General features: G+C 53.2%; 2 protein-coding genes across 3 annotated transcripts in view; both read right to left on the bottom strand.

Annotated features, from left to right (window-relative positions):
* FAM222B (family with sequence similarity 222 member B) overlaps nt 1-9,365 on the bottom strand; it is a 38,197-nt gene extending 28,832 nt beyond the window's left edge. Inside the window, exon 1 of one of the 2 annotated variants that reach the window (XM_090025047.1) lies at nt 9,258-9,365. The gene's annotated coding sequence lies outside the window, so the exon portion shown is untranslated. The remainder of the gene's footprint in view (nt 1-9,257) is intronic. The other variant, XM_090025044.1, reaches the window with a different exon arrangement.
* Nucleotides 9,366-14,500: 5,135 nt separating this feature from the next.
* ERAL1 (Era like 12S mitochondrial rRNA chaperone 1) lies at nt 14,501-22,225 on the bottom strand. Its single transcript, XM_090025049.1, has 10 exons — nt 21,983-22,225; nt 21,311-21,438; nt 21,127-21,204; nt 20,897-20,943; nt 20,406-20,467; nt 19,565-19,677; nt 17,884-18,285; nt 16,915-17,064; nt 16,611-16,691; nt 14,501-15,921 (listed from the first exon to the last, which is right to left on the bottom strand). Exons 1-10 carry the CDS (start codon nt 22,167-22,169, stop codon nt 15,799-15,801), a joined length of 1,371 nt encoding a protein of 456 aa, XP_089881175.1. The 5' UTR covers nt 22,170-22,225; the 3' UTR covers nt 14,501-15,798.
* Between the last annotated feature and the right edge of the window lie 3,916 nt (nt 22,226-26,141).

The following is a 26,141-nucleotide window of genomic DNA, read 5'->3' as shown; positions in this document are numbered from 1 at the left end:
CTTTGCTGCTGGCTGTGCTGAAGGGGGAGAAGCCTGTGCCAGATGCCAAGTCATCTGCCCCACATTGCACAGTGAGTCAGTGAGAGGCGGGCACAGGACTGGGAGACTGAGAAATCAATCACTCGACCAGAAATGAGTTATCCTGGGAAGCTTCTCCTGCTTCATTTTGGTTCCGATAAGTGTTCAGGGGCCTGAAGGACAAATGCACGCAATACTTCCTTTGCAGTAAGTCCTAACGGAGAGATTTAACCAATGCTCAACTTCTCGATGCAAAACCATGCCCACGAGTTGGAACCTGAAGCAAATACTGGACGCACTGCCTTTTGAGCTCTTCATCATCTTGTGTTCAGTACCACGTGCATAAAATAGCTGAAGGGTTCTCACTACACCTCTGGAGATGGAACAAATCATTTCCTCCACCATCCAGGTGTTTCCGACAGAGACACTGCAACTCTGAAAGCTTGCATGTATAAACTTGTCCAGTTAGTTGAAATAAAAATGTGGAACGCTTATACTTGACTCAGTTATTTAAAAAAATACAAACCAGGGAAACTAATTTGCTTTTCAACAACAAAATATTCTCAAACCCTTCACTCGCCAGCGACAAAAATCAGGACACGCACCCAGTGCACATATAATTCATGGAAATGTCTCTTTTCTTCCTGTGATAAGAAACATGGCAGTCAAAAGTAGTTTTAATTGGCACATGCACTGAAACGGCTGCCTACTCATCATTTACTGGGCTTAGTACTAACAAAAGACAAAGATCGTGGGGCTCCACACGCAGCACTTTCTGATATCATTCGCATTTTGGGCTGCGCTTGCCTCTGTCGGACCACAGCTCTGCAATATCATGTAACGGGTCTATTCATTCTCAGATGGGAGAGCTGGCATTTTCCTGCACAAATCATTTCTTCCTCTAGGAATCTACAGGCCCAGGCCAGCGTCACAACCTATTTATCCATCTTTGCTGACTTTCCAAGAGAAGTTAGATCCATGGTACTTTCTGAAAGATCCAGGCAGAAACTACTTTTCTCCCGGCTTATTCCTCTCTCCAAACACGCTGTCGTGTTTAAAGGTGGGCCCAAGACCATTGAACACAGGACGGCTGCCATATTTTCTTACTGCACTTCCAGTATCTAATGCATTGGTACGAGATTTTAATTGAACACCTACTCGGAAGTCCCAGGAGTATCGCTTATGGATTATCAAGAAAATTAAGCGCTAAACATTTCAGAAATCTGACTTCCATCTGTAGACACCAAGTTTTATGCATTTTCATAGCAGACACTACATAAGAATGAAATCAAATTTAATTGCCTCTTAAATAACTGCAACAGCCACTTTAATTTTATTTCAACAGCAATGAGCTATTCATAAATCAAGTGGTTCAAATCCTAGCATGGAATGACAAGTAAATAGAGCAGAACACATTCGAGCAGCATATAAACCCTACACAACGAAAGGCAATTTTTCTTAAACATAGTGCACAGGCATTTTATAAATGTCATAAAAACTATGAGGATGCAGGCACTCAAAGCCATAGTCTTCATCAATCCTGGAAAATTATCCAATTCCTCAACATCAAGGAATAAATAAAAGCCCACTCGTGGAGAGAGCCTTGCCAAATTGGAAAGTGCTAAAAGAATGATTGGGATTTTGATAATCGGCTGCAATTTCTGGCTCTTGCACTAGATGGTAGCAGGCAGAATGTTAATTTGTTCCTCCAGTGCTTTGAATCTGTTCAGCTGGTTGTCATTTAGATTGCATACTACACAGCAACTTCTCACTTCCTATGACTTTTGGTTTGGACTTGCAAGTGCATTTACTATTAATCTGTACATGGGAAGACGTGCTGAAAAATGACACCACGTATATGGGAACACCCACAAAAATATACAATTTACTAATCATCTCAATTTTTAAAGTAGGTTTTATTCACTTCAATTTCCGGATCATTGAAGTAACAAGCCCTACTGAGGTTTAATCACACGAATTCAAATCATGTCACCAGAAAACACCTGGATTGTTTTCAACGTTTCTTCTTTGGTTTTTTGGTTTTTTTTTTTAAATCACACTAGCAAACAAGCAGAAACAAAGGACAATCCGAGCACAAACAAAAGGTCTCCCAAATGCTTGTCTACCATGCAGTGGGGGGGAAATCAAATTCCTAAGCAATACTGTGTGAAATCAGATAAGGACTAAATGAAATCTTGCAGGATCTACATACTGAAGCCACAGACCGCAGCACAACGGAGTAGGGATTACTTAGAACAGTATGGTAAATGTCATCTGGTAAATGTCTGAAAAGTGACTTCTTCCAAAACAAGCTGTTTCTAAACCCACATACTTGAAGCCTGCCCAAATGTGAAATAGGTCAAACAGTGGCGTGAGCAAAAAGAATTTCTGAGGCTTGTAAGAGCCACTTTCATGAGCCTGCCCTGGCCTTTCCAGGGGCTGGTTTTGAGAAGAGCGCACTTTAGCCATGGGCACTTGTGAGCTCAAGAATCTCTGAACCAAGAGCTCTAGTAAGCAGACACCCACTTCACGTCCAGCTGGATCACGCAGCGGAGAAGCGAGAGCTGGCACCCCCGAAGAAGGCTTCCCAAAGGCTGGAGAGAAAGACGAGGCGAGTAAACTTGTGAATCGCGAATCTGGCAAACTTCAACGAACACCTAGTTTCTCTCTAGCACTGAAACCGAATCTTTCTCCTTGTCCATTAAACTCCCACAGCAATCATAAAAGCACCGGACTTTGTTTCCGTGCAGTCCCATTAACTGGCAGAACTGAGAAAATAAAATGGAAGTAAATCCCGTCATAAAAACAAAAGCCAATTATAACCAATATAAAGCCAATGCTCGATTCTCAGATGTTGCAGGCTTTGACCTGGTAAGCAGAGTGAATTGCACGTGGTTTCTGATGACTGCAGACGCACACAGAGAAAAGGTCTGCCAGGATTTCTGCAACTGAGAAGACCAAACAGCCTAGGGAAACTGACAACAGAAGCGATGGAAGTGTGAAGGCCATGGACCCTGCTGGACAGATGGGTTATCACAAAGGACTGTCCTTTCCAGGGGGGAAGGACGTATATTGTACTGTGCCATACTGGCAACAGAGCCATGGAAGACACCTGCCCCAAAGACTGTGGCGTACGTGTCATTTTTTAATGCTTGTATGATGAGCTTTATGTTGCACATTATTTCTTTTAAAAGAAAACTACTAGTGTAAGTGGAGTCTGACCTTAAAATTAAGATGGTACTTCTCTACGTACATAAATGCTGCACGCTATGTAGAGACAGGAGCGATGAAGAGGAGCAGCAGGGGTAGGGATGACAGAATTCACAGCAAAGGACAAGACTGCAAAATAAAACACGCTCAAAATCTTGACAGTATGAAAGCAAGAATATGGATGGCCAGGGTGTTTTTATAGAAGGGGAGCAGTGAATGCAAAAACCCCCACCACACTAACTACTAAAATGAGCAATATGCTCATTGAAGAAAACAAGGGAATAATACCTAATTTTCATTCCTTGCCTTTATGGTACCTCTAGAGGTTGGTCATTTTGCTCTGCCAGGAGCCCCACGGCCATCACACAAAAGAAAGATTATTTGGAGAGAGCTGAACTTGGTGACCCTCTCAGCTGTGGAGCAAAGAGAAAGGAGAACACCAAAATATTTTATCTGTTCTCAGTACAAATCACGAGAAGTCACATTCAAGAAAAGACAACTCAATACTAGACTCACTATGAATAGCAAAGCATGTCACTTCACCCGCTTCCACTTGCTCTCAGATGGTTCCCATTTTAGAAACAATCAGAACCCCACTGGAAACAATATGCAGCATCCTAATTGGGCTGTCTGCACCGAATACGTCAGCAACATATCACTTGGCAGATCATTTTTGACTTACTGATTTAAAACAACAAACAAACCTAAAAATAACTTCACTTTTGTGATTAACCTTTTTGTCACATGACTATGCTAGACATTGTGAGAAATTAAAAAACAGATATACTTCCCGTAATTTCTCCTCGACTGCAAGCTGAACCGCACTGAAATGCATGTCACTGGAGACACTAGATACAATATAGGGTTCTGTTACGGATTTGAGCAACGCATATAATCATTTTTTGGTAGGAGTTTGTTGAAGATTAAAATTCCCAGTGTTGCATTTACCGCGAACAGTTTTGCAATAAATCTTTCTTGGACAAGTTCATCTGGGCGTTTGTCTCGGTGGTTAGATCAGTTCAGTTACATCGATAGCACATGCACGCAACCTGGTTTCAGAAATGCAGCAGAGCCCTTCAAACGCTACAGAAGATACTCCACATCTTAACTTGGATCAAACAGAGGAGACGCCACGTGCAAGTTCGAATGCCATGTGAAGGGTCTCCAATCCCCGCTCCCCATAAGGAGGAGACGGACATCAACGGTTTGGATCCCTGTGCACAGCCACGTATTTGTGATGACGTTATGCCAAACAATGAACAAACAGGATGGTGCAAACAGCAAACAAAAAGGCAACCCACTAAACGGAGTGTAGAAGCAGCGGCAACAAATGCTGGGTCGCCTACAGACCTTAGCGGGTTTTATAAGTTGCAAGTTTCCAGGAGCATCGCACAAAATCAGGTCTAACAAAGTTTTGACACGGCGAATAGCAGGAAAAGTAAGCATCCATACAGCCTGATCTGCGACTGAAGAACACACCAGTCTTTGTTACATCCAGATTTGCCTCGTGCCAGACAAGGAGCGAAGCCAAGCTATAAGTCACTAAATAATCAATGGAATATTTAAGAAGTGTGATGTCCAGTGAAAACATGGCCCTATTAGAATATGCTCTCACAGTGCTTAATGCAGGGTTTCTGGATCCTAACAGTGCTCTGTGCCCACCAAGTACCACAAGTCTTCTCCACCCTAGTGAGTTAAAATACCAAGACGCTCCAGAGGGGGGAGGGGGAGTATAAAAATGCTCCCACACATGCATTGCTAGAATTAAACTTTGACATCGAAAAAAATGTAAACATGGCAGGGGGAGGGATGAAATAATATGGCAAGCTCCACAGAAAATGCAAACTGGAAGTATATCTCCTCCCTTTGCAGGGGTGAAGTTTAACATGGTCTTAAAACGCTTTGAAGTTAAAAACCATATAAAAAGATTGCGGCAACCTCCACGGGTGAAATTGTGAGCCCTCAAACATCCAAGGTAGTGCCTTTCATCACAAGCACTCCCACCGAGGTGAAGAGGCCCTTGCTTGCATCGGACTCGATGAGGGGATGCATATCACAATTCATCCTTATGGCAGTGTGAAAACAGATGCTGCTCCGTTGTGCCAGAAATATGGACTTTAAGCCTCTTATCTAAGAGCCTCAATCACTTGCTCACTACTTCCTACCAAACCAGACAATGGGCCATGTTCTCAGTGGCTTTTTTTTATGTTCTGTAAAGACTGGGTGGTCCCGGGAGTTACTAAAACTTGGAGGAAATGTTAGACAGACTTTTAAGGAAATCATTGCATTTTGTCAAATTAATCCTCTCTTTCTCACTATTCAAGCTGGTGCATAAACTAAAGATGATGGTGTACATCAGAGGCTTCCAACCCCCAGGCCACGAAGGGTTGGCTGCTGGACCAGAAGTCCGGAAGTGACCGACGTACTGTGGGCCAGGAGCCAACTCTTTTATACTAAATATAAAAAAGGGTTGGCTGCCGGTCCACAGTACGCTGGTCACTTCCGGTCTGCAGTTTCCAGGTGCGCAGTCACTTCCAGTCCACAGTCTAAAAAGGTTGGGAACCACTGATGTACGTTATAAAAAATGCAAACTCTCTTAGCTGTGTGGACCAGTTAGTGGGTTTTGGGATGAAGAGAGTCAGCCAGCTCAGACAGAAGTGAAGAGGTGGATGACAAAAGAAAAGGCAGACTAAGAGAGAAAACCCAGGGCCCAGAAAGGAACATATAAAAAAAAGCACCAACCCCACATTCAAGCATGACTCTGATTATGGAAGAGGATACATGCTACGGCATGCACACATTTCACAGTAGGCTGCTGCAAGTCTGGAAAAAACAGACACTTCAGTTTGAAAAAAAGAAATCTAATTTCACCTCTTGAACTAGAATGGCTCTTGCCACAGTCACCAAAAGTAAATGCAGGGGAAAAAAATAGCTACCAGAGAACTTAAATCAACTTGTAGTTACATTTGTTTAAAGCACAAAGCCAATTTACAGAAAATATAAAAGCCCTCTACATTTTTACAGCTGAAGAAAGGCATTAATAGTGGGCATTTCTCAGTCCCTTTTTAGAATGCTGCTGTTAACAGAGACGATCCCTTCAAACCGTGCCACGACGGGAGATCGGTTGGGAACAGGGAGGGAAGGAGGAACCCGAGCCACCATCTCATGCAAAATGTTGTTTATTTTGCTGGAAGTACATCCGTTATTCCATTAACACAATTCATAACATGATGCATAAGGCATCAAAAGCAGGGTCACTACTGTCAACATTAAAGCAGCAGAGACTCTCATACAAATCTTCAGGCAGTCTGCATATTCTTTTATCTCGGCGTAAAAGAAATTTTTTTTCTTTAATATTTCAAAAACTACGTCCACCGCAAAGAAAATATACACCAAGTGTGAAAGAACAGCAATCTTCTTTCCCATGTCTTCTATTATATCAGATGGGTCCATTTTTGTTCAACTCCTGTTTCAAAGATAGGCACTCTTCTCTTCCGAGTCACAGGCTGAATGGACTTCAGTATAATTCAATGCGATCTCTTCAAAGATTTCCAATTTTTCATAACCCTCTTTCAAGTCGGGCGCATAAATTGGAAGTCCATTCATCCAGCGCTGCCCCCAGCTCTCACTTTCGCTACCTGTCACCCTCTCCCTGAAAGAAGGCCAGCCTTCTAGCCTCTTCATTTCAGGTGAAAGCCATTTCATTTCTATTATGAGCGCTGCCGGCACATCCTTCAGACCGCAGGCTTCCCAAAGAGGTAGGCCATCTTTAGAAGAATGCCAGATTCTCGTCTCATCCTCCCATTACCCTGAATATCATTTCTGGCCTGGATCTTCCTCTCCCAAAAGTACCATTTCAGAACAGTTTATTCTCCATTAAAGCAAGTCTGTTCCGTTGTTGCTGCTGCTGCAATTACCCAGAAGTTTTTAGACTCTTTAGGCCTATTTATTCCTCCAAAATCTTCAGTAATTAACCAGCTGGCAAGCTATCCCTTATCCCTTCTCCCCTTGGGTTTTTTTTAACCTACTTCAGCAGACCCTCTCTCACTGCGTTACCTACTTGGCCAAATCTTTATACCTATAAATCCACTTTTGATCACGGGAGCAGCTGCCTCCGGTAGCACTCCCCTACCGAGCCCCTCCCACGGCAGGGATTTCAAGGCGCACCATATCAAGGTCTGCTCGCAGCTGCCCAGAACTGAGGAAACACGTGCCCGGACCAGGATCCCAGACGCCACTTGGCATTCACGTGAGCGTCTCCATCTCAGGCGGGCCCTCCGGTGCTAGACAGCAAAAGCTCATCTGCTTGGAGGCCACTCACGCTATTTCCTAATCCCCCAGGTTCATTAGTAAGCTGAATCTCCATTAAAATGCTGCATTTTTTCAAAGAGCTTCTGTTGCTTCCTTGGACTCTGACAGACTTCAAGTTCTTAGGGAGCAAGAAAACGCTGCACCAAAAACATGGTCCTCAGCCTTTTGGGTGGCTCATGGCACCCCTCAGGAAGCGCCTGCTGTTTGCTGCCACTCCTTTTTTTGATGACAGGGAAACAAGAGAGCAATCCTCCTGCTGCGAAGAGCTCAGGAAGAGGAACGCTAGGAGTTTCTGTACGGGATCTCTGGGTTTATCATGCTTGCTGCAGCACCCTTGCAAAGATCTTGGGCACCCCACAGAACCATTGCACCCTGCAGCACCCACATAAGGATCTCAGACCACCCCATGGCAGCATCCCACAGCACCCTTGGGAGGATCTCAGGCAACCCAAAGCACCATGTAACACCCCTGCAAGGATCTCAGGTCAGACTGTGCCATGGTAGCAGCCCACAGCACCCTTGCAAGGATCCCAGGGACCCCAAGGCACCACAGCACCCTGCAGCACCTGTGCCAGGATCACAGGCCACCATGTGCCACCGTAGCACCTCACATCACCCTTGCAAGGATCTTGGGCACCCCAAGGTACCGTGGCTCCCGTGCAAGGATCTCAGGCCACCCCGTGACACTGCAGCATCCCAGATCACCCTTGCAAGGATCTCAGGGCTCCCCAAGGCACCATGGTGACCTGCAGCGCCACCACAAGGATCTCAGGGCTGCCAAGCAAAGATCTCACAGCATCCCAATGCACCACTGTGCTCCACAGCACCCTTGTGAGGACCTCTGGGCACCCCGTAACACCCTTGCAAGGATCTCAGCATGCCCACGACACCACAGCACCCTGCGGCGAGGATGTGTCCCCTTTGGCACTGTAGCATCCCATTGCACCACTGCAAGGATCTAGCAGCACCCCACAGCACTCTTGTGGGGATCTCGGGCACCCATGCAAGGATCTCGTAGCACTCTGCAGCACTGAAACACCCCTGTGAGGATCTTGGGCACCCCTGGAAGGATGCCAAAGCATCCCACAGCACCCTCGTGAGGATTCTGGACAAGCTGGAAGGATCTTGCAGCACTCCGAAGCACGGAAGCACCCCATAAGGATCTTGAGCACCCCCACAAGGATATCAGGGCAGGCTGCAGCACCCTTGTGAGCATGCTGGGTACCCTTGCAAGGATCTCAAGGTGCTCTGGAATGCTGCACCATCCTGAAGCACCCTTGTGAGGATCTTGCGCACCCCTACAAGGGCATCAAAGCACCCTGCAGCACCCTGGTGAGGATTTTGGGCACCCTGCAAGGACCTCCCAACGGTGCCCAAGGTATAAGGGCACCTTGCAACACGCTTGAGAGGGTCTTGGGCACCCCTGCGAGGATCTCAAGGCACCCTGCAGTGCCTAAGCAACCCTGCGAGGATGTCAAGACACCCTGCGACACCCCTACAAGGATCTCGGGGCGCTCTGCAGCCCCCCAGGGCAGCCCTGTAAGGAACTCGAGGCACCCCGGTGAGGATCCCAGGGCACACCGCAGCACCCCTGCGAGGACCCCAGGGCCCCCGTGCACGCATGGCCGGCACCCCGCGGCCCCGCTGCGAGGATTCCGCGGCCCCCGAGGCGCGGCGCAGGCGGTGCCCGGGGGAGGGGCGCGCGGGCCCACACTTACTCTCGGGGCCGCTGCCCGGGCCTCATGGCGCCGCCGCTCCGCCCGCTCCGGCCGCCACCGCCGTGCTGGCTGCGCCGGCCGCTCTGCGCGTGCGCGACTCGCCGTGCGCAGACGCCGCTCCGCCCCCGGGACGGCAGCACAGGCGCACTGAGCGCCCCTGGCCGGGCGAAGCAGGAGGCCGGCGGCGCAGTAGCGGCGGCCCCGGCGCAGGCGCAGTGGCGCTCTGGGCCACGCCCCCACGCCTCCACCTGGGCGCTGCAGCACGTGGCGGGGCGGCCTCGAGGGCGCAGCGCCGGGCACGTGTGATCCGCACCCTTCCCTGCCGGACAGGCCAGGCACTACCGCGCGCCCCGAGTCCCCCAGCTAAAGGAGCAGGCCCAGCGCAGCGGCGGGGAAGCTCATCATCTTGAGGGGAGGGCAGGAAAGAGCCGCTTGTTCGCAAGGAACTGCCACGGGGCGGCTCTGCGGAACTTGAGAGCAGCGGCCCCAGGTCGTGCGGAGTCACGGCTCAGGATGAGCTCCTGGAAGAGCCCGTGGCCAAAGCTACCATGGAGCTGAGGATGGCAACCCACGTAAAAGACAATAAGAAATTGTTTTTTAGATATATAGGGAGTAAAAGGAAGGCCCAGGGAGGAATAGGACCCCTGCTAAATGGGCAGAAACAATTGGCGACGGACAGAGGGGACAAGGCTGAACTCCTCAACGAGTTTTTCGCCTCAGTGTTCCTAAGCGAGAGGCATGACAAGTCTCTCACTGGGAGTGTAGGGAGGCAGCAGCAAGGCACCAGACTTCCATGCGTGGACCCTGAGGTGGGGCAGGGTCACTTGGAGGAACTGGATGCCTTTAAGTCGGCAGGCCCGGATGAGCTCCATCCGAGGGTACTGAAGGCACTGGCCGACATCATTGCAGAGCCACTGGCGGGAATATTTGAACGCTCGTGGCGCACGGGTCAAGTCCCGGAAGACTGGAAAAGGGCCAATGTGGTTCCCATTTTCAAGAAGGGGAGGAAGGAGGACCCGGGTAACTATAGGCCAGTCAGTCTCACCTCCATCCTTGGCAAAATCTTTGAGAAAATCATCAAGGCTCACATTTGTGAGAGCCCGGCAGGACAAATTATGCTGAGGGGAAACCAGCACGGGTTCATGGCAGGTAGATCGTGCCTGACCAATCTAGTCTCTTTTTATGACCAGGTCACAAAACGCCTCGACGCAGGAGGAGGGGTGGATGTCGTATACTTGGACTTCAGGAAGGCCTTTGACACGGTATCCCACCCCATACTGGTGAACAAGTTAAGGGGCTGTGACTTGGATGACTGCACAGTCCGGTGGGTGGAGAATTGGCTGGAGGGTCGCACCCAGAGAGTCGTGGTGGATGGGTCGGTTTCGACCTGGAAGAGTGTGGGCAGTGGGGTCCCGCAGGGCTCGGTGCTTGGACCGATACTCTTTAATGTCTTCATCAGCGACTTGGACGAGGGGGTGAAATGTACTCTGTCCAAGTTTGCAGATGACACTAAGCTATGGGGCGAAGTAGACACGCCGGAGGGCAGGGAGCAGCTGCAAGCAGACCTGGACAGGTTAGACAAGTGGGCAGAAAACAACAGAATGCAGTTCAACAAGGAGAAATGCAAAGTGCTGCATCTAGGGAGGAAAAATGTCCAGCACACCTACAGCCTAGGAAATGACCTGCTGGGTGGCACGGAAGTGGAAAGGGATCTTGGAGTCCTAGTGGACTCCAAGATGAACATGAGTCGGCAGTGTGACGAAACCATCAGAAAAGCCAATGGCACTTTATCGTGCATCAGCAGATGCATGACAAATAGGTCCAAGGAGGTGATACTTCCCCTCTATCGGGCGCTGGTCAGACCGCAGCTGGAGTACCGCGTGCGATTCTGGGCGCCGCACTTCAAGAAGGATGCGGATAACCTGGAGAGGGTCCAGAGAAGGGCCACTCGTATGGTTAAGGGCCTGCAGGCCAAGCCCTACGAGGAGAGACTAGAGAAACTGGACCTTTTCAGCCTCCGCAAGAGAAGGTTGAGAGGCGACCTGGTGGCTGCCTATAAGTTCGTCGGGGGGCACAGAAGGGAATTGGTGAGTATTTATTCACCAAGGCGCCCCCGGGGGTTACAAGAAATAATGGCCACAAGCTAGAAGAGAGCAGATTTAGATTGGATATTAGGAGGAACTTCTTCACAGTTCGAGTGGCCAAGGTCTGGAACGGGCTCCCAAGGGAGGTGGTGCTCTCCCCTACCCTGGGGGTATTCAAGAGAAGGTTGGATGTGTATCTAGCTGGGGTAATGTAGGCCCAGCACTCTTTCCTGCTTATGCAGGGGGTCGGACTCGGTGATCTATTGAGGTCCCTTCCGACCCTAGTATCCATGAATCTATGTGATGCAAGGTTAACGCTGAGTTTTCACCACAGGCCCCGAGGGACGCGGACGGAAAGGCCAGGCTGCCTCCCTTGCTGATTGTCCCCCCCACGCTGCTCTAAGACCCGGCCTGCATGAGAAGGATGGTTACCCCAGTAGTGCTGGGATACAGCAACACACCAGCTGGGGGGCAGGGGGCCGGGGAAGATTTATTCCAGGCCTCTTACACCTAATGCTACGTAACAGTAGTTGAAGTAGTAATCTAGGACTCAGCGCCTATATCCTCTGGGCACAGCTACAGCACCCCAAAGGGAGGCAAGAAACAGGTTCTCCAAGCACTGCATAAGAGACCTGCACACCCCCATGGTTCAGAGAACAGCAGGCCTGCTCCTCCAACCCACCCTGTGTCCCTCTGTCCCTTAACCTGCGTCTGCCCGTTTCTAGCCCAGACCACACCATGCACAAGAGCATGCTGCTGCAGCCTCCAGCAAAGTTAGAAGCACCCCAGACAAAATAAGGATCCCGTTGTACTGCTGAGTTGCTGGTTCAGCAGGTTTGTAAATAAGGATATATCTTTTAGACAATGCTGGAGCACCAGAACTGCCTGCACTTTGGGAGGGAGGCAGAGAAGTTTCTATCCACCTGTGCATGCGTTGGGCGGGGTGGGGGGGAAGGAAAGCAGAGTTAGGCAAAACCCAGCTTCAATCAAATCAGTAGCCTAGGCCCAACACCCACTGCTCTGGATGGCCAAGTACAGCATCTCTGCCATCGAGGAACAGGACAAGTGTGTCCCTTCCAGAAGAACGGAGCACACAGTTCACACCTTGGAGAAGAGGAACCCAGAGCCAGGCTGTCACAGCAACCTAGCCTAAAGAGCCACAGCCACCCAGAAAGGCCTAGCCCATTGCCACAGCCTTTCCCAGTCCAAGCTTTGTGGGACTTGCTGAGAGGGAGAAGAACGGTCAAAGACAACTCGGTCCTGACTCCCAGCCTCAGCTGTGGTACTGCCTCCTTCCCAACCAGGGCTGGTCTAGTGTCCTCCCTTACTCGCTGATGAGGTAGGAAGGAGGTGAACACTTCCTGCTGGCAACATGATGAGGCCTGCCTTCCTGTTCAAAGGATTAGTTGCTTTTGCCACACTTGCACAAAAGCTCCTTGTACTGCACCTTACAGGGCGTGTTTGTGCTTCTGCGCGAGGGAGGAGTGTGGGGCTCTCTGGTGCAGCTGATCTGGTAGCAACTTGTACACCATTACTTACTGCACACCAAGAACAGTAGCTGGATCCAGCACTTCATTCCTGCTTTCTCACCTCTGCTCTTGCAACCAGGCATTTATCCGTGCTACAGGCCACATAGTCCCTGCAGCATACCTGGGGAAGTGGGCACATCCCTCCCAGAAGATTCTGCTCAGATATGGATTCTGCCCAAGCACGAGCTCCAGTTCTAGCCCTTGTGAAAGCAGGGAGAATGGCTGGTATTCAGCTGCCAATCGAACCTGGCCTGGTTCATCATTTCTGGTGATGTTTTAGGTGTTTAGCAGCATGATCAGTGCTATTTCACAGGCTGATTTCATGACCTCCCTCAGAGGAATCTCACATTGCGTGGTCCACGTCTGCGAGCAAACAGTCCGCCACAGAAGAGAACTAACACCCATTACTGCCCAGTCAGCTGGGGTTTTGTGATCATAGGCCACCCCATAGCTGCCTGCAAGATCAGGGTCACACTGCCACTGCCATCTCCTCTCTCACACCACAGGCATTTTTAACACTGACTTCAGCGAGAAGGCATCACACCCCGTGTGACGCAGGGCTCTCACTGCCGCTTGTGACCGCTGCGTATGCAGGCACTTGCTGTACAACAAAGATGTTCTGAGACCAAAACCAGAAAAAACCCACAGCCAATTAAAAACAAGCACAACTTTCCTCCAGCTGCGTCAAAGATGAATTGAACTTGGGCCTGCAACACACGTCAGCGTCTAAGAGACAAAAGGGAACGCCTGCGCTGTCCTGAGGATTAGCAGGTGCTAGACACGACTCCCAAGTCTGGTGGCCTCTCCTGCCGGGAGTTGCTATTTCCGCTGTCAGACAGCCTTGTCACCTGCATTGTGGGCTCCTGTTGCAAACCGCCACATGGTCCCAACCCCCAGCATCTGATCCTTTTGTCTCCTCTTTACTATGAGGGCATATGTCAGCTAGCTTCTTAGAGTAAGAGTCCTAAACAAGCACCCTCCATGCCCGAGGTGGCCTCCCAAAGCCAAGCATTAAAAATATACCTACACACAGGAGCATGGTCCCAAAACACAGACAAGCGCTAACAGTGCCACACTCATAGAAGTGAATGGCTCAGGACATGCCAATTAAGCAAGCGGACAAGCTTGTAAAAGTAAGCTACCTCCTGTACCTAAGGCCAAGCAGGCTGTAACGAAAGGCCCTTGAACATCGAGCAGTTCCATGCACATGCCATTTCCATTTCAGTCAAACCCATTTTGCAGCGATTTTCCATCACGGCTGACCCTAAAGACCAGCTGCTCTGGGTACTTGGTTCTGTTGACTGTTCTGCCTGGAAGAATCTCTGGAACAGGCTTTATGGTGGCTTGAGAAGGACCTTTGTGTTTCCAGGCTCCACAAAGAAAATGGTTTCCCCACTGTAGCTTGCAGCAGATGAGACATCGCTGAATCCTCAAAGCACGCTTATCTGTCTTTCTTCCCTGCAAGGTGTCACCTTCAGAGGCACCTGCTATGGAAGTGTGATCTAAGCTTGGCTGGGAAGAAAGGACAAGACACATAAAAGTGTCCAGATTCTAGTCAGAATGAGACAGATGAGGGGGCAGCCACAAGGTCTGAGCAGCTGAAAAGAATAAAGGAAAAGGAACCAGTTGCTTGTGCTGGGACTGCATTTTATTGCGAGTGGAATATGAAAGTTAGAAACATCTGAGGCACCAAAACGTTCCCTGCTTGGAGAAGACAAGTCTGGCTCTCAGCTACCATCTAAAGGAGTCTCACTGTCGCTTTGAGAAGCTCCTGTGTTCCATGCAGCAGTGACTAACGACTCCATAGTGGGTTTTGCCAGTGCCACTGAAGCAACCCCTTGTCTGGCTCTGGATTTCCCAGAGCTGCCTGGGACTCGGAGCTCCCAGGAAGCCCCAAGGCAGGGACAGCAACAGGCAACAATCTACAAGTGGCTCTGCTAGCTGCATCTGACCCGAGGATGCAGGGCTTCAGTGGCGCTGGGCAGCGGGGGCTTCCTGGCAGTCACTCTCTCACACTTCTGCAGGGAAAGCAACAGTGGCAGGTGCTACCTCCATGCTGCCCCAGGGAAAAGTGGTGGCAGTGGCTGGGTCCTACCTCTTGACCACCACCCACCCGACCTGCAGCCCCAAAATTTTGTTGACCACCGCCCCCACGGCATCTCATTAGTTTAACCCAAAGAAGAGCTGAGAAGCAGCTGGAGCAGACACATATTCATCCCAGCACCCATTCTGCACCTCCTGATGTCAGCTGGTCCAGCTGCTGCATCCAAGTGTCAGGCAACAACTGGAGAAGTCCTGAGCACCCGGCATGGCCCACAGTCAGCAATCTTCCTCCCCCTGTCATTGTTAACTCTTTGCTAACCAAAGAAATAAAAAGAGGGTTGTTTAATGTCAAAGGACAAGTATATTTATGCAGCCCCTTCTGGGCAGAAGGGCTCCAAAGCTGGCACAGGGGACCTGACCAAGCAGCGCCTAGCCCACACCACTTACTCAGCCTGCTCATGGCTGAGCCCCTAGAACTCCAGTCATGGAAGTGTTTCAAGCTCTTGCTGGAAGAAGGCTGGACCTTTTCGTCTTTTAAGTGGATACTGACAGCATAGGGAGCCTCAGACACCAATTTACAAAAAGCTGTGGGCTCATGGGTCCAGGCAGATGCAGGAGCTTACCCACCTTTGCCTGCTTTGGAGACCCAGACCTCAGAAACTTGATTTTTGTTCTTGGTTCCTTTCTCCTTCTACCTACATCCCATGTCCACTAGATGACGCATAGGTAAGAGGCAGGACCTGAAGATCTGCCCAGGTCTCAGCATTAATCTCTTTTCAGTCTGGAATTCTGCCAGAGCAGCACGTTCTACTCCATTGCCTTGGGTTTATTCACGAGCCTCGGCAGCTCCACACCACACAAGCTGGCCCTGCCCAAGGAAAGAGCTCAATTCTTCAGCTTCACGCTGAGCTTCAGGCGGACGTCACAGAGGAAGATGTCCGACAGATCATTCCCAGCCTCTTGGGCGATCCTGCTGATTATAGTGCCACCCCTGCCGATCAGCATGTTCTGCACCGGCACAGAAAGAGAACGTCAGTGCAGTTCATCAAGGCAGCCTGCGCTACCCACCGGGTAGGAGAGCTCCACAGAGCAGCACAGCCACTGTGCAGGCCAGAGAAGGGAAAGGTGCAGCTCTCGGTAGAAGGCACCTGGAGGCTTCTGGCCTCAACCTCACACTAGGGCAGCTGGGCATTAGCAACAGATTGTGCCAAAGGGGAGGGTGTGGATAGCCCATGGCTGGCCAAGGCATGGACTGGGAGGCTTGCCCGCTCATGCATATGCCTAGTCAAAGAGAAGGCAGGAAACAGACCCCTCCGCCACCCTGTTCTCTCTTGAGGTGGGTTGGGTGTGGCAGAACCTTTTACTGGACCAGCTCTGCAGTTAGGAGAAAGATGAAAGAAGCTTTCAAGCACAAACTGCCCTTCTGCAAATCTCCAACCCCACTGCTACTGTAGACTCTCGTCTAGGAGGGCACAGCAGGGCTGGCCTCACCTCTTGTTTCAACCTACCACAAAGCCAGTGAGAGTTAATACAAGCTATGTTGTGCCTGACCTGCTGTTCGCAGCCCTACTGTGCCAGGCCATCACTAATGCAGTCACCAGCCACATGCAAGGATTCAGAGAAGCAGCTTCTTGTGCTTCATGTTCCGCACACACCAGCAGCCGGGGGGGAAGTGAAGTCAGTGCCGTGACCCTCACCTTATGTGTCATCTTCTGGACCAGCAGGTTCTGCAGGATGACGAGCTCCCCAGCTGGGCCCTCACTCCAGCTCTCCGTCTTCTGCAACAGCAGAACAGAACCGCAATGAATGTGGCACCTCAGGAAGAGCAAGTCCTTGTCCTCCCAGGGTCACACCCCTGCCTTTTCACCCATACTCAGGCAGCGCCAGCCTCCAGGCGACTCCATTTCCCAGCACGGGGCTTGGGGCTGACAGTGCCACATACCCTCAAACTTGTTTCGTCAGAGACTTCAGCAGCTCTTTCTGAGCCAAGCCACTTCCTACCTGAAGCACAGCGTAAGGCACCTCCTCCGGCATGTACTCCAGCACCTTCTCACGGATGATGTTGTCACAGATCTCCTGAGGGGACTGGCTGGTCAAGACCCTGCTGTGGAACTTCCACGGGCCTGGCTTGGCTTGCAGCAGGAGGTATCTCTGCCAGCACAAAAAACAGGGGCAGTTACCTATTGCCTGGCACTGTCACATGCTGCTTACGCCCTCTATGGCTAGTCTTTCCTAGAAGCACCACAATACTCTCTCTCTGGTCAAACATTAGCACATTTAAGCTGCCACATTTGGCAGAGGAAGGGCAAATTTTACTTCCCAAAACAGACTTTGCCAGGGCTCCTGTGTCCCTCAGAACAGGCCGTACAAGCTGGGGAAAGGATAGAAACGAAAGCATGGGATTTCAGGTCCCCTGTGCCTTCTGGCACTTTAGCCCACAGGGAGCAAGTGTAGGTGCTGGAGCAGAGTGTCCCCAGAAGTCCAGACAAGGTTCTTTGTGTAAATGTGGTATTTTCTATTAGACCAGCTAAACAGTTGGAAATTTTTTTGCAAGCTTTCATGTATGTATCCAAAATCTTGCAAAGATTTAATTGGTCCAACTATTTAATTGGTCTAATAAAAGATACCACATTTATGCAAAGAACCTGGTCTGCCTATGTCCTTAGACCAACACAGCTACAACCAACACCACCAAAAGTCCAGGGCAGAAACAAGGCAAAAGTTGCTGTTCATGCGTACACTGAAACAGGATGGAGCTCCCATGCCCAGAGGTCATTCACCACCAGCCTGCCATGGACCCCTCAGGGACCTGCAGGCTCCTGAGCATGAGAAAGGCAGGCAGAAGCTAGCACCCCTATTCCCCCATGGGACAGGCAGCTTGGTGTAACTGAGTTAACCAGGGGTGCTGCACGGGGGCACATCGCTGAGTATAACGGCAGATGCAAAATCCAAGTGCTCTGGGTACTTCACCTTCAGTGTATCCACCTCATCGGCATGGAGAGCCGCCAGCATGAAGACCTCCTGGAAGTGCGGCCAGCCTTTCCTGTTCTTCAAGCCTCCAGGCACAGGGGGGCTTGGCATAGGCACTTCTTCTGTGCCCTCCAAAGTGTGGAGAAGCCCCGAGGACCTGACAGTGCTATCAGCATCTGAGCCAGAGCCCAGCTGGACTTGACCAGCCTTCTGTGGGTAACTGGACTCTTTGGCTGCACTTTCAGGCAGAGAAGCCTGGGCACCCTGCAGGGGGTTGCTTTCGGTGGAATGCAAATGAGGTTTAAGCAGTGGTTTCACTATCTGCTTCTTTCCATTGACTACTCCCTCAGTGAGCTGTGCTACCAGGTCCAGCAGAAGGTGCTTCTTCTTCAGCAGGTCCACCTGTATGAAGGGAAGGGGGAGAGATCAGGAGTCTGCCCCACTGGCAACAGGCCAGCAGCACCTGAGGTTTCAAGCAGCTATTCTTGTATATTAACTGAGCCAAAAGAGAACAAACCCTTGCTGGTAGTTGCAGGGGAAGGTGCTTAGAGTTTAGCTAGCGTGCTGTGATTTTCCACGACTGGGCAGGAAGTCAGCACATTTGTAGCTCAGGAATGGTTATTTCCAGCTTTCTGGTCTCTGAAATTCAAACTCTAGCTGAGATTTTTTAAGATGCAGGGCACCCACTGAAAGACTTGCCATGTGTTTCGGTTTATACAGAGGAGAAAGGGGCTTATTCCAGACTCTCGATGCCCCACCATAACTTATAAGAATAAAATTGAGCCACCCAGTGAACACCAAGCCTTGCTCCCCAAATCTGGATTCAAAAGCCCATTTCTGTATCACATGTGAAGGTACATGCTTTCCAGTATGCCTCAGGTCAAAAACTATTCTGAAACAGAGGAAAAAAAACCCTGCCCTTGAGTTCAGTGACCCTCATCCTCTTTCAACATGATTTTGGATCCAACTCAAGCATCTCCACCAATCCCCACTGTGGCAGGCAGCATGGTATGATGAGAGATATGATCTCTCACGTGGCTGCAAGCCAAGCCACGTAGCACTTTACCGAGCAAAACCAACACCTTCAGTTTAACCCTGAAAACAAGAGGCTGCCAGCACAGACCATGGCACACCAATGACATGTGCTGCCCCTGAGAGGCAATGGCTTGCTACAGCCTGCACCAGATAATATTTCCAGGCTGACCCGAATCAGAGTCCTGTGTAAATGTACTGCAGAACCCAAGCCTGGACACAGAGGCATGGCTTACAGTAGCAAGGTGTGCACTTTGCAAGAGTAAAGCTTCCTCCTGTGCAGCAAGAGAAAAGAGGCTGAAAACCTTAAGTCCAAAAGCCACAGGAGAGAACATACAGCATTTCTTTAACACCCCTCCCCTTCCTCTTCCCCCCATAGGTATAAAGAAAAAAAAGGCCTGTAAATAATGGACAAGGTACCAAGGTAAAGTTTTTAGAACAAGTGATGGTTCTGGGGGGTCCACATTTTAAGTGCACACTTTAAAGGTTTTGGTTTTCAAAAAACGGACTTGACACATTATGAAAAATAACAGGTCCTTTAACACACCCAGTCCCAGTCACTCAAGAAACCAAAGAGGGAATCAAACCACGAGTGATTTCAACAAGTCGTAACCTACTCACTGTACAAGGAGCCACAGCCTTCATTTACCTTGTTTAGGACCAGGACGCTAGGAATCTGTGGAAACTTAGAAAGACACTTCAGCACATGGGGACTCAGATGGTTCCGTGTCCAGTGATCCGACACATCCACCAAAACCAGAACTGCCAAGCAGAGAGAAACAACTGAACCCTCTCTTTGCACAAACTGGCCTATGTTTCCCACTTGACCAAGATCCCAGGTCATTGGGGATTTTTAAGCTGAGAAAGCTAATTCTCTGATGAAAGAACCCACATTTTCTGTGATTAAAATGAAATGCCGCTATATATATGGGTATCAGTTGAACAAAACGCTTTCTTAATATATTTACTATTTTAAAGCAATTTGGAAGCCTCAATCGTTATAAGATGCATTCTAAACACCTAGCGTGGTGGATGGCAGCATCCACGTGTGAGGTGCCTTCCCTCCCCCTGCCCCAGCATCTGGCTGGGGGCTGTGAGGCCCACAGAAGGGAGACGCTGCCCTCACCCCACTTCTCCCTTCCCCCCCAGTCCTGCTCCCGGGAGGCAGTGGCACAGGGTAGTGGGTGGCAGCACCCTGTCCCTGCCCACCCACACATACCCCCTAGGACCTTCCCAAGTACCCTGGCTGACAACCTGTCATAGAAAATCAGAACTCCCCCTGCCCCTTCACTAACCAGGGCTGTCCTCCACACTGCTTCGTGGCACCAAGCAGCCCCGATATACAGGTGCCCTACCCATGCCCTTGCCCCAGCCGCCCTCCCACATCAAGGAGCTGCCTGGACTGCTCCACCCAATCTACAGACAATTAGGTATCTGTGACAATAGATGCCACAAGTATCAGCAACAAAGAAAGTGAATGGGGCTCTCACCTAAGTCTGCATGTTCCATGCTGTCCCACGGGTCAGTGATGAGAGACTTCTCCAGATTGTGCCTATAACACAGATGCACGTTGCAGAACTACACAGACACTGATCACACACCACCTCTGCACCCAACCTGTTGCACAGCCAGTTTCTCTTTGAAACAAGCAGGACTGCATTTTACATCTTCCAGGAGCCAGCTAGCACAACACTGCCTTGTGGCCCGCAACTTCTCTTGCTCTGGGTGCACGTGCACCGCTCAACACCACGCAGCCCTGAGACCATAACCCTTACTTGCTCCTGTGAGACCAGCTATTAGTGCAGCAACAAGCACAAGGGTCAAAATGCTCAATGATCTACGAACACCTCATGTCTGTCCCACATGGGCACCTATCACTTTTCATTCTGCCCCTCAAGCTCCTGCAGCAGAACCTATGTTCTAGTCCCCCTGAGCCTGGCCCAGCTGGATTCTAGTTTTACCCACATTAAGAGTGGTATACCTTTTGGCTTTCTGAGGACTGGTGAGGCCAGGTGTGTCCAGAATGATCTGCAAAGGGAAAGGCAGAGCAACACAACACAGATCTTTCTGTAGTCCCCGACACACTGCTTAAAAACTCACATTTATGTGATTAACCCCAAGCAGAGGGCAAAAGCAAAATACTGCATGCCACCTGGATAATGCTGCCCGCTGTGGCAATGGGGTGTTGTCTGACTACACAGGGAAACCTACCAGCTGAGTGTCTTCGTATGTGATGACGCCGTGGGCATTGCATCGCGTGGTGTGCACCTTCTTGGATACCGGGAACACCTGCAGGAGTCCAATCCAGATGCGTACGTTACTTGGGAAAAGTCAACAAAACCAGCCGGCAGCCTGACTCTGCAGCACCGTCCAAATCGCGACAGCGCAGCTTTACCTTCCTGCCCAGCAGCTGGTTTGAGAGGGTCGATTTCCCGGCATTCGGTGCCCCAAGGATGGCAATCCTGAGCACCTTGGGGTTGTTGGGCTGATTTGGCTGGTGCAACAATAAGCCATCTTGCTCCACTGCAGAGAGGGACACAAAGCGTACCAGTGCCGTCACGACACCTGAACCGCGAATGCCAGGATCCAGGGTGACACCGCAGGATTAAGGGGACACGGCAAGCTACGAAACACGCAGCCGCTTGTCTCCATCTCATCTCAAGCACTGAAGGCGGCCCCACCCGACTTCCTGCTCCCTGATTCAGCCCTGGCGCCTACGGACCGACGAAGGAATCGGTCTTTGCTAGACCCGGGGCATCCGCCGCGCTCCTGCTCTCCCGCCACCACGGTGGCTTGCGGCAGGTCGCGGCTCAGCCCCCGGCCCGTGGAGACCTGCCAGCGCTACTTGGCCGGTCTCCATGGCAACCCTGGCCCCCGTGCTGCTGGCGTCTCCATGGAAACGGGGCCCGATGCGGCCGGCCAACCGGATTTGGCCCCCGCCCGTCCCAAGGCGGCAGCAGACGAGGCTTCGGGGCAAAAGCGACACGTTTGACTGGCCCCACTAAATCCTGGGGGAGAGTGCTCCCGCTACTGAAAAGCGCGCGTGCCCCGTAGCAGCGGCGCTCACCCGCGCAGGCCGGCACGGGCGGCGGGTGCGGCCCCCGGGGACCCTCGCGGGGCAGCCTCAGGATGTGGTCCAGGGCCGAGCCGACCGCGGCGCAGCGCACAGGACACCCCACGCCCCGGGCCCCGCGCTCCAGCAGCCGGCTCCCGCTGAGCCCCCGCAACACCCGGCCCGCGACAGCCCGCAGCATCGCGGCGCTGGGTGCCGCCACCTTGGCCCGCCGCGGAGCATGGCGGGAGCCCCCAGCGCCGCTCCCATTGGCCAGGCGGCACCACAGAGAGGGCGGAGCGGAGGGGCCAGCGTGCGCGGGGGATTGTGGGGGGTCCTCCGGGAGGAGCCGCGCGGCGCCTGGGTTGGCCGGCAGGGGGCGCGCGAGGCCCGGCTCCGCCTGCGCATGCGCTGGAGCGGGGGCGGGCGCGTCGTGCGCAGGCCTTGCACGTGCACTGTGTAGCCGTACCGCGCACCCCGGAGCCTTGCGGCGGCACCTCCGCACACCCGCGAGCCCCGCAGCGCCGGGTGACGCGGACCACGGGCCAGGGGCAGGAGGGAGGGGGCAAGCTGGCTGCTGAGGGGAAGCTGAGGCAGGGCGAAAAGCCGGGAGGCCGCGCCGCCACCCGGGGGCTGAGGCGAGGGCGAGTGGTAGGTGGGGGCCGCCGTTCCGCTCCCCGCACAGCGACGCCGGCCCGCCCCCCAGGGCAGGAGCTGCCCGGCCGAGCGCGGAGACAGACACCGGCACTGGGAGCAGCCGCCTTTATTGGTTCCCGGCGCGCGCAGGCCGCAGCCCCGCGTCCCGGCCCCGCCGCGCCGCGCCCCGCCGCTGGGCTCCGCTCGTCCCGGTCCGGGGCAGGCGAGGCGGCGGGAGAACCGTCACCATTACTAAACTCAGTAATGGTAACGGTTTCGCCGCCGCCCCGGGGTGTCGCTCGGCTCCGGGTGCCTCCGTCGCGCCGGGATCCAGGCTTGGCCCCTGCTCCTGCCGCCCCGGGACGGCGTGGGCTGCGCTGGGTGCCGAGGAGGGGAGAGGCCCGGGTAGTACATCATCTATACTGTAGTGTCTCATAGCCGACTTACAGTATACGATGATATCCTGCCCAGAGCCCCCGCGCATGCCGGGCTGCCTGCTGCGCGCTGGTCGCACCTGGGGGCCAGGAGAGAGCGGCGTTAGGGGCTGGGGCTGCCCTGAGCCAGCGGCAGTGCCCACCCTGGGCAGGGCACCGGGCCCGTGGCTGTGGGGCCGCGCAGACGGAGCTGCAGGAGGGACCCCGCGAGCTGCTGCGGGTGCTGGAGCCCCCGCCCCCCCAGAGCTTCCCCCACTCCTGGCTGGAAGCTGAGGCCAGCCGTGTCCTGGGGAGCCCCGGCCTGTCTGTGGGGTGCCATTGGTGCATCCCAGCTGAAACCACGGGGGCACGAGCCCCTTCCCCGTGGGGCCCCATACTTACTTGGCCCGGCCCGGCCCAGCCTGGCCTGGCCTAGGTGTGTGGGGGGGGAGTGCATCCTGGTTCCCCTCCAGAGCTGGCGGCTCCAGCCCAGCTGCTTATAATTGCTCCCACAGCCTCGTTTGCATATCAAGGATCGCTGGCATTGGGACCTTCCCTTTTAACCCCTTTCCGCCTGGCCTGGCACAGCGCAGCAGCTAGGGCTGTCCCACCACCCAAGGGCAGTGCAGGCAGGCAGTGGCAGAGGCAGAAGTGTCCCGGGTCCCCATTGCCCATCTGGGGCCAGGACCTGCCTCTGCCTAGGGCAAACGCACTGCCCAAGCAGCGGCCCAGGGAGACCCCCAGCCCCTGGCTCCCGCACAGCCCTGCAGGCACCCTTGCCCTGGGAAAGGCCTGTTGCAGCTGCCCTGGGGCTGCAGCCCCATTGTACCTGTTGCTGGTGTCGAGGTCCACCCAGCAAGCCCTGGTGTCAGCCCCATGCACGGCAAGCACGTGCAGGGAAGGGCCCTGGAGACTGGGAGCAGAAAAGCCCCCAGCCCCCTCCAGTCCTCCCCATGCCCCACAGAAGCATTTTGGACTAGGGGCTCCTTGTCATGGGCCAGGCTCTGCAACGCTCTGCGTCCTGCCCCCCTGCCCAGGGCTCCGCGGTGCCCCACGGTCGTGGCAGCCACAGGGCAATGGTGCCAAGCACAGACTGGAGCGCTGCAGAACCAGCCTGGCCGTACCAGGCCCCGGTGCTCCATCCAGCAAGCTTCAGGGGCAGGGGGCTGCTGCATGCTGCCCCATAGCATGGACATGGACACGGCCCCTGGCCTCAGCGGAGAGACTGGAGCAGCCAGGCCATGCTGCAGGGGTCACCTGGGGAGGTAGGGTGGCCAGAGGCACAGGGCAAGCAGATCCAGCCAGGGCACCCGGGCAGGGGCTCAACCACATGGCAGCCACCCCGGCCCAGAGCCGCAGAGAAGACCAGACCCCGAGGAGCAGGGGTGAGGTCTTCCAGGGATTCCTGCTGACCCTGGGGCACCATGGAGGAAAGCAGCCTGGCACTAGCAACGCCAGCCAAAGCCCAGCACACACGTGTATGTGTGCGTATAGGACAGAGAACACAACTGCTCTGTGCATGTGCAGACTGTTACAGTGTATGCATACACACGTGTGTACATGTGTAAACACAGCTGCTCTTTGTGTGTGCAAGCGGCTGTCGTGCACATATGAATAGAGCCGCACTGTGTGTGTGCAAGATGCTATGATGCGTGTGTGTGTAGACATATGGACACGGCTGCTCCGTGTGTGCAGGCTGTGATGCATGTGTGCATATGAACATGGCTGCACTATGGTGTGCGTGCATATATGAACACAGCTGCACCATGCATGTACAGGATGATATGCCGTGTGCATGTGTGCACACATGAACTCAGCTAAACTGTGTGCTGACAGCTATGACGTGTGTATGTGCACACATGAACACAGGTACACTGTGTGTTAAAGATGCTATAGCATGCATGTGTATGCACATGTATATGCAGGCTGCTATGATATGTGCATGTGCAAACACAGCTTCACTGTGCGGATGCAGGCTGGTATTGCATATGTGTGTGAATGCAGCTGACCTGTGTGTGTGTGTGTGTGTGTGTGTATGTGTATTGCAGGTTTCTATGGTGTGTGTGCATGCATGCATGTGCGTGCGTGCAAACGGCTGTGCATGGGGCTCACAAAGCCAGAGCCAGAGGTGTTGTCTGCCTGGCAGACATGGGGCTGCACGTCTGCATGATGAGTCCCGTGACACGTGTGCCGCGTGCGGGAGGGGCCTGTTGTTTGTGCTGGCGGTGGGGAGGGAGGCACCGGGTTCCTGGAAGCCGTGGTCCAGGGCCCCGTGATAAGGGCTGGGGGGACCGGGCAACACTGATAAGCCACAGCCGCTGGCCTATCGGGGGTCCAGCCCAGGCACCTGGCAGAGCCGCCGCACCCTACCAGCGCTGCTACAGCCCCCAGCTCCTAGCCTGGGGACCAGGCCAGCATCATGTCACAGGGGCATCTGTGCTGTGGCCCTGGGGAAAGGACCGGGCATCAGCCCCCAAGCCCGTGCAGACCACGCTGCACCAGGGGCCGCGGCCGGAGGCTGAGGGAGGAGGTGCACCCAGAGCACTACCCCAGGCCAGGGCAGGTGGGACACAGCCACAGGCATCTGGGTGCGCAGACGGGGAGCAGCAGCGACACCGACACGGAGCCCCCGGCTCAGCACAGGCCATGGGGCCAGCCAGGCTCTTCCAGGCCAGAGACACGGACCTGGCTGGGCTGCCCCAGCGCCACGCCATGGGTCACTGACTGGCACGTGGCTCCCGGCACCCATGGGCCTGGCCTGGGTGGTTGCTGCAGCTCCTTCGACTGGGATTGCTGCTGCCCCCAACACCTGGGGAGAGCCATTTGCCTCCCTCTGCTTGTCCAGGCCTGGCTGCAGCCTGCAGCAAGGGAGGAGGGCACCAGCCCCAGGGAGCAGAGGGTACTGGACACCTTAGCTTTCTGCCCCAAGCTCCTCTTGCAGGTCCCAGAACCGCCCTTGCTCAGTCTGGAGGGGCTGGGACCCTGGGCAAAGGCAGGGCAGCAGACACCTGGTAAAGCCCAGGCCAGGAGCCTGCCCCACAGCCCAGGAAGCAGGCCCCAAGGCAGGCAGGAGGTGTGGGGGAGCCAAACCCGGGGGCTGTCCCATGCCCCAGCCTACGTGTCTG

The sequence above is a fragment of the Crocodylus siamensis genome, chromosome 13 (assembly GCF_052110815.1).
Source record: "Crocodylus siamensis isolate JL-2025a chromosome 13, ASM5211081v1, whole genome shotgun sequence".
Lineage (NCBI taxonomy): Eukaryota > Metazoa > Chordata > Crocodylia > Crocodylidae > Crocodylus > Crocodylus siamensis.
The sequence above is the reverse complement of the archived record's forward strand: the minus strand, read 5'-3'. Positions and strand labels throughout refer to the sequence as shown.

Excerpts from the sequence above, each read along its gene's own strand:
- ERAL1 (XM_090025049.1), bottom strand. The coding sequence starts at position 22,169 with ATGCTGCGGGCTGTCGCGGGCCGGGTGTTGCGGGGGCTCAGCGGGAGC. Across the intron at positions 19,678-20,405 it reads CATGGAACATGCAGACTTAG|TTCTGGTTTTGGTGGATGTG; the intron begins GTGAGAGCCCCA and ends TCTGCTTGGCAG. Across the intron at positions 15,922-16,610 it reads TCCAGAAGATGACACATAAG|AACATGCTGATCGGCAGGGG; the intron begins GTGAGGGTCACG and ends GTGCCGGTGCAG.